Source organism: Pseudopipra pipra, chromosome 3, assembly GCF_036250125.1.
Source record: "Pseudopipra pipra isolate bDixPip1 chromosome 3, bDixPip1.hap1, whole genome shotgun sequence".
Classification (NCBI taxonomy): Eukaryota; Metazoa; Chordata; class Aves; order Passeriformes; family Pipridae; genus Pseudopipra; species Pseudopipra pipra.
The window spans coordinates 53035299-53047914 of NC_087551.1; the positions used below are offsets into that span (position 1 = coordinate 53035299).

At 35.9% G+C, this 12616-nt stretch overlaps 1 protein-coding gene across 5 annotated transcripts in view; it reads left to right on the forward strand.

The window, feature by feature from the left end:
- Nucleotides 1-12616, forward strand: part of SCAF8 (SR-related CTD associated factor 8) — a 148951-nt gene that overhangs the window by 13741 nt on the left and 122594 nt on the right. For all 5 annotated transcript variants that reach the window (XR_010429194.1, XM_064649219.1, XM_064649218.1 and 2 more), the window contains exons 2-4: nt 5974-6057; nt 7625-7669; nt 9990-10151. Coding sequence is in view for 4 of the 5 variants with exons in the window: in XM_064649219.1 (XP_064505289.1) it covers nt 5974-6057; nt 7625-7669; nt 9990-10151 (291 nt within the window). In the remaining variant the exon portion in view is untranslated. The remainder of the gene's footprint in view (nt 1-5973; nt 6058-7624; nt 7670-9989; nt 10152-12616) is intronic.

Below are 12616 nucleotides of genomic sequence, written 5' to 3' on the forward strand. Positions count from 1 at the left end.
ATGTTAATTTGTATTTTGTAGTTTCCCATATCATTGGCAATATGTTTGGAGTTGAGTATGTTCAGTTATCTAGAATACTTGAGATAGGCAGTAGAGAGTCTTGCCCACAGATTTCTAGAATAAACTGTTCATTGACATTGAAATCAAATGTATGCTACTATTAAGTGTGCTGACTTGAAAAAAACACTGGCACTTTTTACAGTAACTTGAAAGTATTCTCTTTACTTTGGCTATGCTTTTTCTCACAGAGGAAAATAAAACTAATCCCAAAAGGTCGCACGGGAATCATGCATTAATGCTCTTTCTAATTTAATTATTTAACACTTGTTTTTTGAAAACCTGAACTAACAGTTTGAAAATGGTTTCCCTTACCAGTACAGTCACGCTCCTTGTGACTTGTCACTGACTGTGTTACACTTGCCTCATTGCCCGCTGCCCTCCCCACACCCCCATTCTCTAGAAGTTTAGTCTTTGTTCCTTCCTTATCCTTGTGTGATAATGTCTCACCTTTACTTTTCAGAGTAATGTGCCATAATTCAAGAATGGACACTACAAAACAAAGCTTTGTATATTTTTTTAATGGATATTTACAGTTTTGGGGTTTTTTTAATTAGGGTTTAACTTTTCAGTTTATTCCAAGTCACTCCGTCTTCCTGAAGCATTCTCCCAAATGTTTTATTTGTGTTGTGGTGACTGCTCAGGAGAGCTCTTGTGTCAGAATGACTCCTGGGTGAATACACAGCTCTCTCTGCATTAGTGCTCTTTTCCAGGCAAATATCAGGAGACCCTTTCTCCCCCTTAGATACTAGGATAGATGGGAGGTAAATTTTGATTTTATTTAGATTAGCATATTCTTTTTTCTGGTGCGAAATCAGTTACTAAATGAATAGGAAAAATAAATTAGTCCATCAGTGTATAAGGTGGTTTTTAAATTAAATTTTGATATGTAATCCAAATATGTATATCATCAACTGGTGATAGCTGTGTAGTGTTTGGGGAGAAATTCTTAGTGTACCTTTTAAAAAGAGCCTCCACAAACTGTACTGCTTTACACAGCAGTGCCTCAGATTTCAACAGGAAATTTCTGTACTTACTGATTTTTCACAAAAGAAATGATGCAAACTACTGCCACTGTGCAAATCCTTCCAACAGGGAACTTAGGAAGATAACTGGAAAAAATAGGTTTAGTTGGTGGTCAAATACCTTTTGATAATAATCAGACATTTAAAGAAATACTGATCAGTTTTTGTCCTTTTGAGCAAGTGTTTCATATGAGTTGATGTTTATCCAGAAAAGTAGGTAAATAGCTAGTGAATGGCAAATTTTCTTTATAATCACAGAATCCTATGGTAACTCAACTCTAAAGCATGGTTTTTTTGAGTTTTCATAAGGGTTTCTATGTCTGCTCTCTTGCTTTGTTCTTCCAGGTTGCATTGTAAATGGGACTAGCGTGCTTCAAAACCTCTGAAATTTTTCCTGGTTTTTATCTGCCACTTAAAGATTACAGTGTTTCACTTTCGACCCTCTAAAATGAACTGTATTTCTGCTGAGGAAAAAATACAGCTGCCTGATGTGATAAAGCTTAAACTTCATTTGAATAAGGTCTTTCAAATGGAGAGCTACATTTTACATGAACATACAGATAGCTGACTGTGTTTTATACAGTTATTTAAAAGAGTGGGTGTGTTTCATTATGGTATCAGGGTACAGAGTAAGTTGGTGATAACAGTTCCAGGGGTGAGTCAGTTCCCTCTGAGGCACACCAGAGCTACCCTTCCAGGCTAAGGACAACCACACTGGACAGTCTGAAGCCACATCCACCAGCCTGTCTCTTGCTCACTCCCTGTTCATCTCATGTGGTGTGCTCCTCCAGTCCCATCCTTCCCAGTTAATCTTCACGACTCAGATTGTAATGACATGTGCCATCTCCTTAGTAATCCTGTTTGCAGGCTGAAGAGTCCAAACCATCTTTGTTCTTCACTTTAAAGCTTTTCCATAATTTTGGTTATCCCTAATGATTTCATGCCAGCTTTGAGATTAGAGGGTGAGGCCAGAAATTCCGGAAGTTAGTAAGAGGCTGAGAGTGCCCTGCAGGTTATTACAGTCACCTGAATAATGTGATTCTAGAAGTCCGTTTGCTGCATTTACTACTGAGAGTTTTCTGGCTTACTCTTGAGTTCATATGTTCAACAGAATGCCTCATGTATCAGCAGATCCCTGTCCTGAACGGCAATAGCCAGCTTCAAAGCCAGCATCCACTACTTCATGTGCACTAATTGGTGTTTAATTTGTCTGCCTTTTTATTACTGAGGAGAGTCACCGATGTTCCTCTGCAGCTTTTGATAGTCTGACTTTGTCTTAACCAGAATATAGGTGGCAGCACAGGCTCAAGTGGGGCTCTGTTGTGAATTCTCTTTACCACACATTAAATTGTTTGCTGGCTGTATTTAAGGAGTAATTGGTTGGGTCATACAAGGGCCTGCTTAGGACAGCTTAGTTTCTTTGGAGCCTTTTGTGAGAAATCTTTGGTAAATGTGTTTTGGTAGTCCAGGTGGTCTTATATCAGTGATTTCTCAGTGTGCTCATTGAGTCTTTCAGAGAAGGACAGTGAGATGTGGCTTTTCCTTACAACAGCTGCATGGAATTATCTGTGTGCTCACTAACTCTTTTATTTTGAGTAATTTATACAGTTTTTTTCTGGTAGAAACATTTAACCAAACTGATCCATTTTTTACTAATTTTCACCTTGAACTCTAGTCAGAAATTCATGTTGCTTTTCCTGTCTCTTAGAGCTACAAATTGAGACTGTTTTAGATGAAAATTAATGAATCATAGCTACTAAGTCCTTCATTCTTGAGTTCTGTTCTAGTACTTCATTATTTTTTACGTTGTGAGCTTGTTGTTTACCTTCTTGTAAACACACTAGAGGAGAATTCTGCTGTGGGAAGACTCCGAAGTTTTTCCTTAGTGTGTAGATCTAAAAAGAGAAGGGGAGGGTTCTTCTTCTGTAGGGCTTTATCACTTATGAATCCTTCTGTATGTGCTGGTTGTCCTGGAGAAGCACTTTAATGGATCTGCTATTCCTTCTCTATTCTGAAAAGTGCTGTTTGTTTCTCAAACTTGATTGCATTGTCTTTTACATGTACGTTACCAGCCAAAAAGAACTTCTCCCCATCCCCTTTGAATACTACTACTGATTTTCTCAAGCGTATCATTTTACTTCAGATAGTTTCCCTGACTTCACTTTTTAGCTGTGTTGCCTTTTTTCCTGGTTTGTTTAAAGGCTTCTTCTATGTGAAGGCAAGCAGTTGTCTTCTGCCAATGAGAATGAAAACCTTACAAAACTAAGATCAAGAAATAATGAGAGCAAACTGTTCTAGCTAAACATCTGTACAAAAGGGCATACAGGAAAAATGAGCTAGAATATAAGCATAGGTTTTAAAAATAATATATGTATCTTTAAGTCCCTATTTTTCAAATGCCCAGTGTTTTAAAAAATGATCTATGCTAGATGAAAAATTGAAATTTTCATTACTAGAGAGGCAACCAAGTCTTGCTTCTCTAGTCAGCCTAGCAGTAGAGAAAATGGGTTTGATGCATGGGCTGTTGGTGAATGTGGAGCTGGCTGGATGTCAGCATCTGAAGAGTTGCAGTTAATGGCTCAGTGTCCAAAGTGTGATCCCAGTACATCTGTGTGAGTCAATGGTTCTGCCTCCTGATAGCTGTGTATGTCATAGTGAAGGAACTACTGTGCCGATCTTTTCTGGGACTGTTTTCAGATTGGCAAGGTGGCTTCTGGAATCCAGACTCATTTCATGTTCGCTCACATATCTGTGAATTGCTTTTACTAACTAGTGTTTTGGGCTTTGAGAGTGCTGAGGGAATACCCAAACTGATTCTGCTAAGAGACAGAATGTAAGCAAAATGTTTCTGTAGTTGCATATCATTTGGCCAAACAGTAGCCAGGATGAGTGACCCACAGTCTGGTAGTCAGCTGTGAGTAACTGAAAGCTGAACAGTGAGTTATGAGTATAAAACAGAGAAGAAGCTGATTGGAGAATTTGATTTTCTGCCTCTTCTTTTCCCTTTCCCCAGTGGTGATGAAGAGCACTTACATGTCTGCACTCTAGAAGTATATTGCTTTTTGTTGTATAAGCAGCACATAAGTAAATCAGAAAATTTTGCAACAGCAATTAGCATTAGTGAAAAGTAGTAAAAGTTGTTTTAAAAGTAGATGTCTAGCTGTGAACTGGTTATAATTTCACAGTTTTAATGGAAATCCTTTCAATCTGAGAAGACAGACACATACTTGGACAAACCAGTTTTTTTTCAGTTTGTCTTTTGACAGCTCTAGGAGGTTTTAGTTAAAACTGGTTTTGACAGGAAAGGATGGGAAAAAAGCATCTCGTGTTTGCAGAGAGAAGAAATCCTTGTCTCTTGGAAATTCAAATATGATGGAAGAATATCTACTTCTTATCTTCAGAGTGATAAATTATTATAGGCAACTGGGGGAGTGTGACCTATATTTAAGATTGTCTAATCCTTTCCTCTGATTGATCCTGTTTACTGTTGCATTTTACTTTATTCGGTGTAAAAGATTCTGAACTACATTTTCTGATCTAGCAGTTTGCCACAAATTGAGCAAATGCTAGGAGGTTAAAGATATTGTTACTATCTGTGTGGATATTAATCTGGTTCAATATATTGCATTTTCAGGCTGTGTAGGAGGAGAGGAGAGGGAACTTTTGGCTTTGTTTCTGTTTCAATGACCGTTTTACGGAAGAACTCTAATTCTTCCTGATTTTAGTAAGAAAATAAAAAATTTCTGTATGGATGATCATTCCTATTATCATGACTCTATTTTTGAACTTCTAAACGTTCTAACGAACTTCTGAACATGCTTCTAAACGTGTGTTGTAAACAAAAATACAATGTAAGTCAAGAATATCCTTAAGTCTCTTTTGGTGTTTTGTGTCTGGTCTTTTTATGTATGAAAGTAGCAAATACTAGCCAGTCCTTTCTCTGCTAACACTTAGGGCTGAAGGAGAAAAGAGTGGCATTTTGTTCAAAATTATATATTGTGAATAATCGGAGGTTTTCAAAGCAAGTAAATAGCCTTGGATGAGGGAGTCCGGATTCAGTGTGCAGGAACGAGTTGTTTCCAATTACCACCTATTAGTCTTAGCTATGAATTTAGTTCATGTAAAGTTTCACTGTGTAGCAAATTTCTGATGAATACCTGTCATTCTGGATTGCTCCTGCTAGGAGATGTATGTACTAGTAAAAACAGAGTTAGTAGTCTAGGGAGAACAGTGTTTCAGAACTCCACTACCTGTGCGCTGTGGTCATTTTGGTGGTTAGATATTAATGAAGTCATGAAGCTGTGTTTAAAATTGAGAACCCAGCTTGATTTTTGCTTAAGCGTTTGTAATATTTCTGATACATTACTTTTCTGAGTTAATGCAGGGAATGAAGTCTATACTTTTTGCAATTTGTTTGAAGTGGCAAAATTGCTACATTCTCATTCTTACTGAGCTTGATTTTTTTTTCCTAATGGAAAATAAAAAGATTTGATTCAGCAGGTATATGATGATGAATATACTGAGTTAAACTTCTGTTATGCTTCCATAAAGGTACTCAAGTATATTAATGTCTTCTCCCTAGAAAGCTACCTTCTTTGTGTGTTGTAACTTCATCCTGCAATGCCTGCAGTGTTTAGTGCTAGTAAAGCTAGGTATATATAGGAACCATTGCAAAGAAAAACCTCCTCTCTTTTAGGCTTTTTGGATCTTATATTTTATTGTATTGAGCTTTTTTATTCTTTCTTAAGTGGAAATGTCCTTTCTTGCGTAATAAATAAAATCCAATTAAATTTAAAAATGATATTTTCTTGTGGAAAAATAATGCATAATTATACTACTTACAACTTCAAAATGTATTTATGGTGACTCTTTTTCTTTTTTTTGTTGGCAGTTGTACTCGCTAAATGATTATAAGCCACCCATTTCTAAAGCTAAAATGACACAGATCACCAAGGCAGCAATCAAGGCTATAAAGGTAAGAAATCTTTTGACCTCTTTTATGCTTCTCATATATGTCCAAATAATTTCTTTTGAATAGTGTAAAGAATTTCCTTCTAAACTTTCCCTCCACCCTTGTTGTGTGTACAATTTCCAAGTTATGATCAAATTTGATAGCAAGGGGATTTTCAGGAGTGCAACAGAAGGCTTAATTTGTGGTGTGACTTTCATTTGCTGGTTGTCATATGTGAGAAAGAATTATACCAACTTGACTCTTTATCAGATCCGAAAGACAGGGCTTTTTCCTCAGTTTAAAAAGGAAACACTGACATGCCTGGGAACAGATGAACAAATAGAAAACTACAATTCACTCTTGCCTCTCCTCTTCCCGCCCCCCTGTAATATATGCATGCCTTTGGATCAATACAGCTCTTCATCTTTTCTAAATGCCTGGCATAATCTTTTCATGGATATTGTTCATAGATTTCAGTTTTCTTGTTGCTTGGGTACAAATAGTTTTTAAATTTTAGCATTAGTACACTCATTAAAGATTATTCCCATCACAAAAGGTAATTGCCAAGCAGCAATGGAGCAGGAGAAAATGTCACTGAAAAATGATGAAGGAAAGAAACATGCCACTAGTGTTAAGTGTTAAAACAAATGGAAACTCTGTGAAAGCTGGAGAAGTGAAAAAGAGGTTAATATAAAAGAAAAAAGACTGAACTTTTGCTCTTCCTATCTACGTTCCTTTGCTGAGAATGGAGATAAATTTTCAGATAATGAAATCCATATTGGTGTTTTGTGTAATTGGGAGAGAGCAATTTGATGTCAGAAGAGTGAAATTCACGGGTTTCTTTTAAATATGTCTATGTAAGTTAAAGCCTGTGTGTCGCATTATAATGAAAATGCTAAAAATTTGTACTGAACATAAACAAGTAGTAAATGATAGTAGATGGTTCTATTAATTAAGCATTTAAATTATACCAAAATATTTTACCATGAACTCAACTCGGAAATCCTGTTTCCGCTCTTACCATTTCAGTAACAACGTTTCATTGTGTAGAGTAGTTATTGAGATGATCCAGAGCCATTGTGATTATATGTGAGATTTTAAAAAAACCTGCACAAATCACAAGCCAACTTTAAAGAAAAAGTACTCAGTATATGTTACAGTCCTCCTACAGTCCTGTTTTTAGGTTATTAAAGTGAACATTTGGAAATTAAATGAAATGCAGAGAAATTATATGTTTAGTAACATTAAGCTAACATCTTCAGTCATGTACAGTGAAATAACCATATGTTTTTGAAGGAACAATTATATTATTCTCCTAGTTCTCACTAAATAAAGGCATATCATTGAAAAAATCCAGTGTAAAAAATATTCAGAAGGCAAGAAAAAGTGATATTAACTCTTTTATATGTTGTTCTAAGGAAGACTGCATACTGAGCTGTAGGTATTGGATTGCTGTTTAATAATCCAAAGTTTCCTCTTCTGATTTTGCCATCAAGATATCAATATTCTTGAACAAGTAATTGCATCTTCAAATAACAAGTAATGCATCTTCAGATTTTCTCCTCTGTTGAAGTACTGTTTTATTTTTCAGTTCTACAAGCATGTTGTACAGAGTGTTGAGAAATTCATTCAAAAGGTGAGTCAGTCATGGCTGTTTTGTGTTAACAAAGAAAATGTCCTCATTTTGGATTAGAAAGTATTGGACACAGTTGGGTTTTAGATATCCATATGGATTAATATTTCTAGCACATACTGGTTTATTTCTGGTTTTAGTCACATTCAGGTTCTGCTAGTGATCAGCAACTGATCCTAACCCACGATGCAGAAAGGCAATTACTTTGTTCTCAGTTTGTTCTTTGATCTGAATCACTGTGAGTACTGTTTTAAGACTACTGTATGTATTCATTTAATGTTAAAAGAGTCTGTCAGTGTAGCCCACGTGAACAGCTAACAGCAAAACAATTGATAGTGGTTTGGCTGGTGACAGTTGCTTTTGATTTTCTGCCAGGTTTTTCCATTGATTTTAAAGCTGAAAGGAAGATGACCGTTTACCCTCATCCTTTTTTATAGCAGAAGATGTAGCCTTTCAGTTGGTGGTTCCTGCTAGTAAATTAAAATAAAAAATATTTATATGGCTAGACTAGAATTACTTTTTGGGAAGATGGTAGTATTAATGTAAAGGTTCTGAATAACAGAGAATTTTATAGCACTTTCTTTTCTTGCAGCAGTTAATTATTCTTGGGTAAAACTGCATTTTGTTTCCAGTTGGAAATGCATGGATTCCAATTTGTGAGCCTTCCCTGCTTGTCTTCATTGTACCTGGTTGTTCAGTTGGTCATTTTGGTACTAAATTTGTTCTCTTTTTGCAAATAGGTGTAAATTATTATCAAATTGCCTCTTTGTTTTGACAAACAAACTAGAGAAGTTAGGCTGTTAGTGCTGCAACGTTGGATGCAATTTTCCTTCTGTTATCCTTTTTATAAAGCAGTCTTGATTACTGTGTGTCAATAACCTGTCTTCCTCATTAACTTTTATTCCTTGGTTCCCAGTTAATTCTGCAGTGCCCTTGGGCAGTGGCTGGACAGTGTAAACAGGTTTCTGCTTCAGCCTGGTGTTTTTAACTGTCTCAGAACCATTCATGAGTGAATTACTTAGGTACTAGTGCATCAGTCCTATGTGGAAAAGGTGTCATATGTATGTTTCAAGGCAATAGTAAAGACTAGTAGTATACCAACACTGCTGCTTTTTTGTCAAGCACTTGTCTTTTGTGCCATTGCTTCTGACTTCTTCCACCTCTGAGAAAAGGGATCAATATCCTCTGATCCCTGTTTAATGCTACAGATGAACACATAAGGGGGAGAGCAGGTATACATCTTATCCATCTCTGATCAGGGGCACTTTGCAGTTTCACATTCTAAAATTAGTTCAGAATTGTCTGAATTCCAGATACTGCTTTTTAGCTGTGGTGGCTCTGATTGGCAATTCAATATTCAAAGGCATGAGGGAAGTTTTATCCTCTGAATGAAAGAATGGCACTTTGTCAGGAATGGGACTAGTTTTTTGTGACCATTCCATGAGCTACTAAGAGTATGAGTTATCTTTACACATTTCCCTTCAGTGTCCAGTACTACTCAGTGAGGGAGTTCTGCACTATTTATTGGTGGTTAGAGAAGGCAAATAAATATATGTTCTTATTGATTACCTTGTTAATGATCACTCTGGATTAGATGATTCTCTTTGGTGGTCTTGATGAGGGTTTTTTCAGTATTTTATGAACAATTTAGTGAAACGTGGAACTTACTAGTAACATTAAATAATAACTTCTTACTTAAGTAGAATGAGAGATGAACATATGAAAGCCGATTTGATATGTAAGGACTTAAATTGTGTGTCTGGAAGATAATAGCATTATTTTTTTTGAAAGCGGTCACTTCAAGTTAAAGCTCAACAAGACTGAATTATCCATTCAGATCTTCCATAGACCTGTCCAGAGTGATGTCAGTGCCAATTATTTTACTGTTGATTCTTTACAGCTCCAATATTTTCTTTCCTCAGAATTAATCTCATGAGGTTACTGAAATTTCATTTGAAATAATGCGCATGACTTTCTTCATTTTGTGACACTTAACTCACTCGTCTATTGAGTTATATTTAAAAAGGGTGTATGGTTTGTGTGTTCAACTTTTTAATAGCTAGATTTTAAAAAGTTAAATTTTTTAGTGGTAGGAAATTGATTTTACACCATTTACATATCTGCATATTGATGTGATAATTTGAACATTAAAGACTAGATATTTTTGAGAGTTTTGTTTTCCAGGACAATTTATTAAGTAGAGAACATTTCAGTAATAATTAGACCCATTTAAAAATTAGAGAGGATTGTTCATATTTTCTCTACCATTAATGGATTCTGTTATTTTTCATATATGTTTATTTTACATTATCATTCTTTGTAGTGCAAACCAGAATACAAGGTACCTGGTCTGTATGTCATTGACTCCATTGTGAGACAGTCCCGGCATCAGTTTGGACAAGAAAAGGATGTATTCGCTCCAAGATTCAGCAATAACATCATCAGCACTTTCCAGAACTTGTACCGGTGTCCTGGTGATGACAAGGTAAACCACTTACAGATTTTTCTAATTAGAACAATCTTTAGTGTGTTACCTATAAAGATTTTGATCTCACTTTCCGCTTGCTGGAGGGGACCTAATTAGAGACATACACATGTAAATGTATTTCTTAATTTTGCTTATCTGAGTGTAGGAATTGGGGGAGACACGTCCAGTGAGATTAATTAGACTTTTGGAAAGGTGATGTCCTTTGATTCTGTGATTGACCAACAACTAAATAAGGTGTAACTTGAATAGTTTGACCCAATAATTCAGCTGTTCCCGATCACAGTAGTCAAGATAGCTACCAAACTCTGTTTCTAAAAGATTGGCTAGGGGTGGCACAGTGCAGGCAGTTTAACTTACTTCATATTTGTCACTCATCTTACACTAGCTAGTGTTTCTTCTTACTGAATAACTGCAAAAAGATGGGGACTGCTGAGGGCATTGTCTTCAGAGAAATTTGTGTAATAGAGTCATTAAGTGAAGTCGAAAGTGAGGCAGGATGCTACAGGAAGAGAAAGGTTATTTTTTGAATAGTTGCATGAATTCATGCTGTATTTTTCAAAAAAAGATCTGAAAACCCAAAGTATCCGGGCAAGGTGATTAAGGAAAATTCAGCCATTGTGGTGTCTTAGTATTCCTGCCTTTCTAGCGTAGTTAGGACCTCTGCAGGAAAATGTGTTGGGATCTGCAAATTTTGCTTGACTGATAAAGCTCTGCTAAGGATGTCTGTCTTCTGCAGCTGAGTTCTGAGGTGTTACTGAAAAGGTTATTTAAGTTGAATGGCATTTTCCTAGTCTAGTTTTAGGTTATCTGTGTGATTAATTCATGCTGCTTCAATTTCATGGTTTTATATATATATAGGCATGACAGTTAACATATTTTTATTCATTTAGTTGTCTTTCTTGAACAGTATTAGTGTGTTTTGTATAATCATTTAGCTTGCTACTTTGGGAGATATGCTAGTACAGAAATAGCCTGACTTATTGAAGAAGGAGAGATTGGAACAAGGGTGGGCGCAAGTACTCAGTCTGTGTCTGGTTTTAAAAAATATATAGTAAATTTATTGTAGGGTAAGAAATAGCACCACGTATCCTGTGATATTTCAATGCATGACAATTAATGTATTGTATTAGAGGTGTTTCATGTGAAGAGGGATAGTAAAACATGGTCTGTTTACGGTCCACAAAAGTCCTGTCAAGTTCATTTCTAGGATATTTTTCACCTCAGTTAAGGGAAAATGTGTTTTGCAATCTGAAGTCTTGCTGCTGTGCTACATGTGGATTCAGTATTACAGGAAGTTCTTTCTCCTGAGAAAGCAGTTACCCTGTATGTTGCCCAGCAAAATGTGCTGTCAGAGACCAAGATATATACCTGGTTTATATGGACGTTTATACCTGGTGTATATATATATATACATCTGGTGATTTTGATGTTTAATCTGATTAAAAGACATAATGGAGAAACACAACAGCTCTCTTTATATGAGCAAATGTGGAATTTGTTTTTAAATGAAGCAGAAGTGCAGTAATATTTCATTTAAAGTAGCAACAAAACCACCCCACTGATTCCTTTGTCTGGCCCAGAGAAAGTGCAAGGGGGAGATAGATATGGAGGCACAGAAAGATTTTTATACTTCTGTTCTGGATAGAAGATGTAAGTTAGAGCCCCTGATGGACTTGTCAAGGACTGCTTATGAAACAAACTTTCAAAGAAGGAAGGCTCACATACGGTAATACTGAGTGGAAGCCTTCAGAGATTTGTTTAAGGGAAATCTAAGTTACATCTTCCATGTAGTGAAAATTCAGCACTTCTCTATTACAGTTAGGTATCCTCCTGGAGTTTGGGGCAAACAGACTTTCTTCTTTGGTTCAAACACTGTGGTTAAGTACTCTATGTTCATGTTTTATGGAACTCAGGTAATTAAACTATCTTTCTGACAGCAAACACCAGATCTTATGAAGAATTTCCTGCTCTTTATAATACAACTGACTATTTCTCCTCAAAATAAAGCAAAATCTTGCCTTTGATAGGAGTGAAACTTAAAAAAGAGAACGTTTGTAAGCAGATCAAAACAGTGATCTGTTTATGATGTAATAGAATGCATCTATTGTTATATAATAGAAAGAAATAGAAATCCAAGCTGAACAATGACTTATAGCTAGCGGAATTGTATGAAGTCTTAATTTTGATTTATTTTTTTCCTTCCCCGTGATCCACATTTTTAACTACTACTGTGTATTTTCAGCAGGCAAGAAATTGTGTTCCAGTTTGAACTTTTAAATTCCTCACTTCATCAAGGGACCTTGCAAAATATTAGTCTGCTTTTCTAATAAAAATATTTAGCAATCGTACTAGTATATGCCCATTTTTCAGTGGATATAAATGATTTGGGTTCACAGGTAGATCAGAATTGCATTCATATATGTTAACTATAAAAATTTAGGAGACTAATAATTCACTATTTT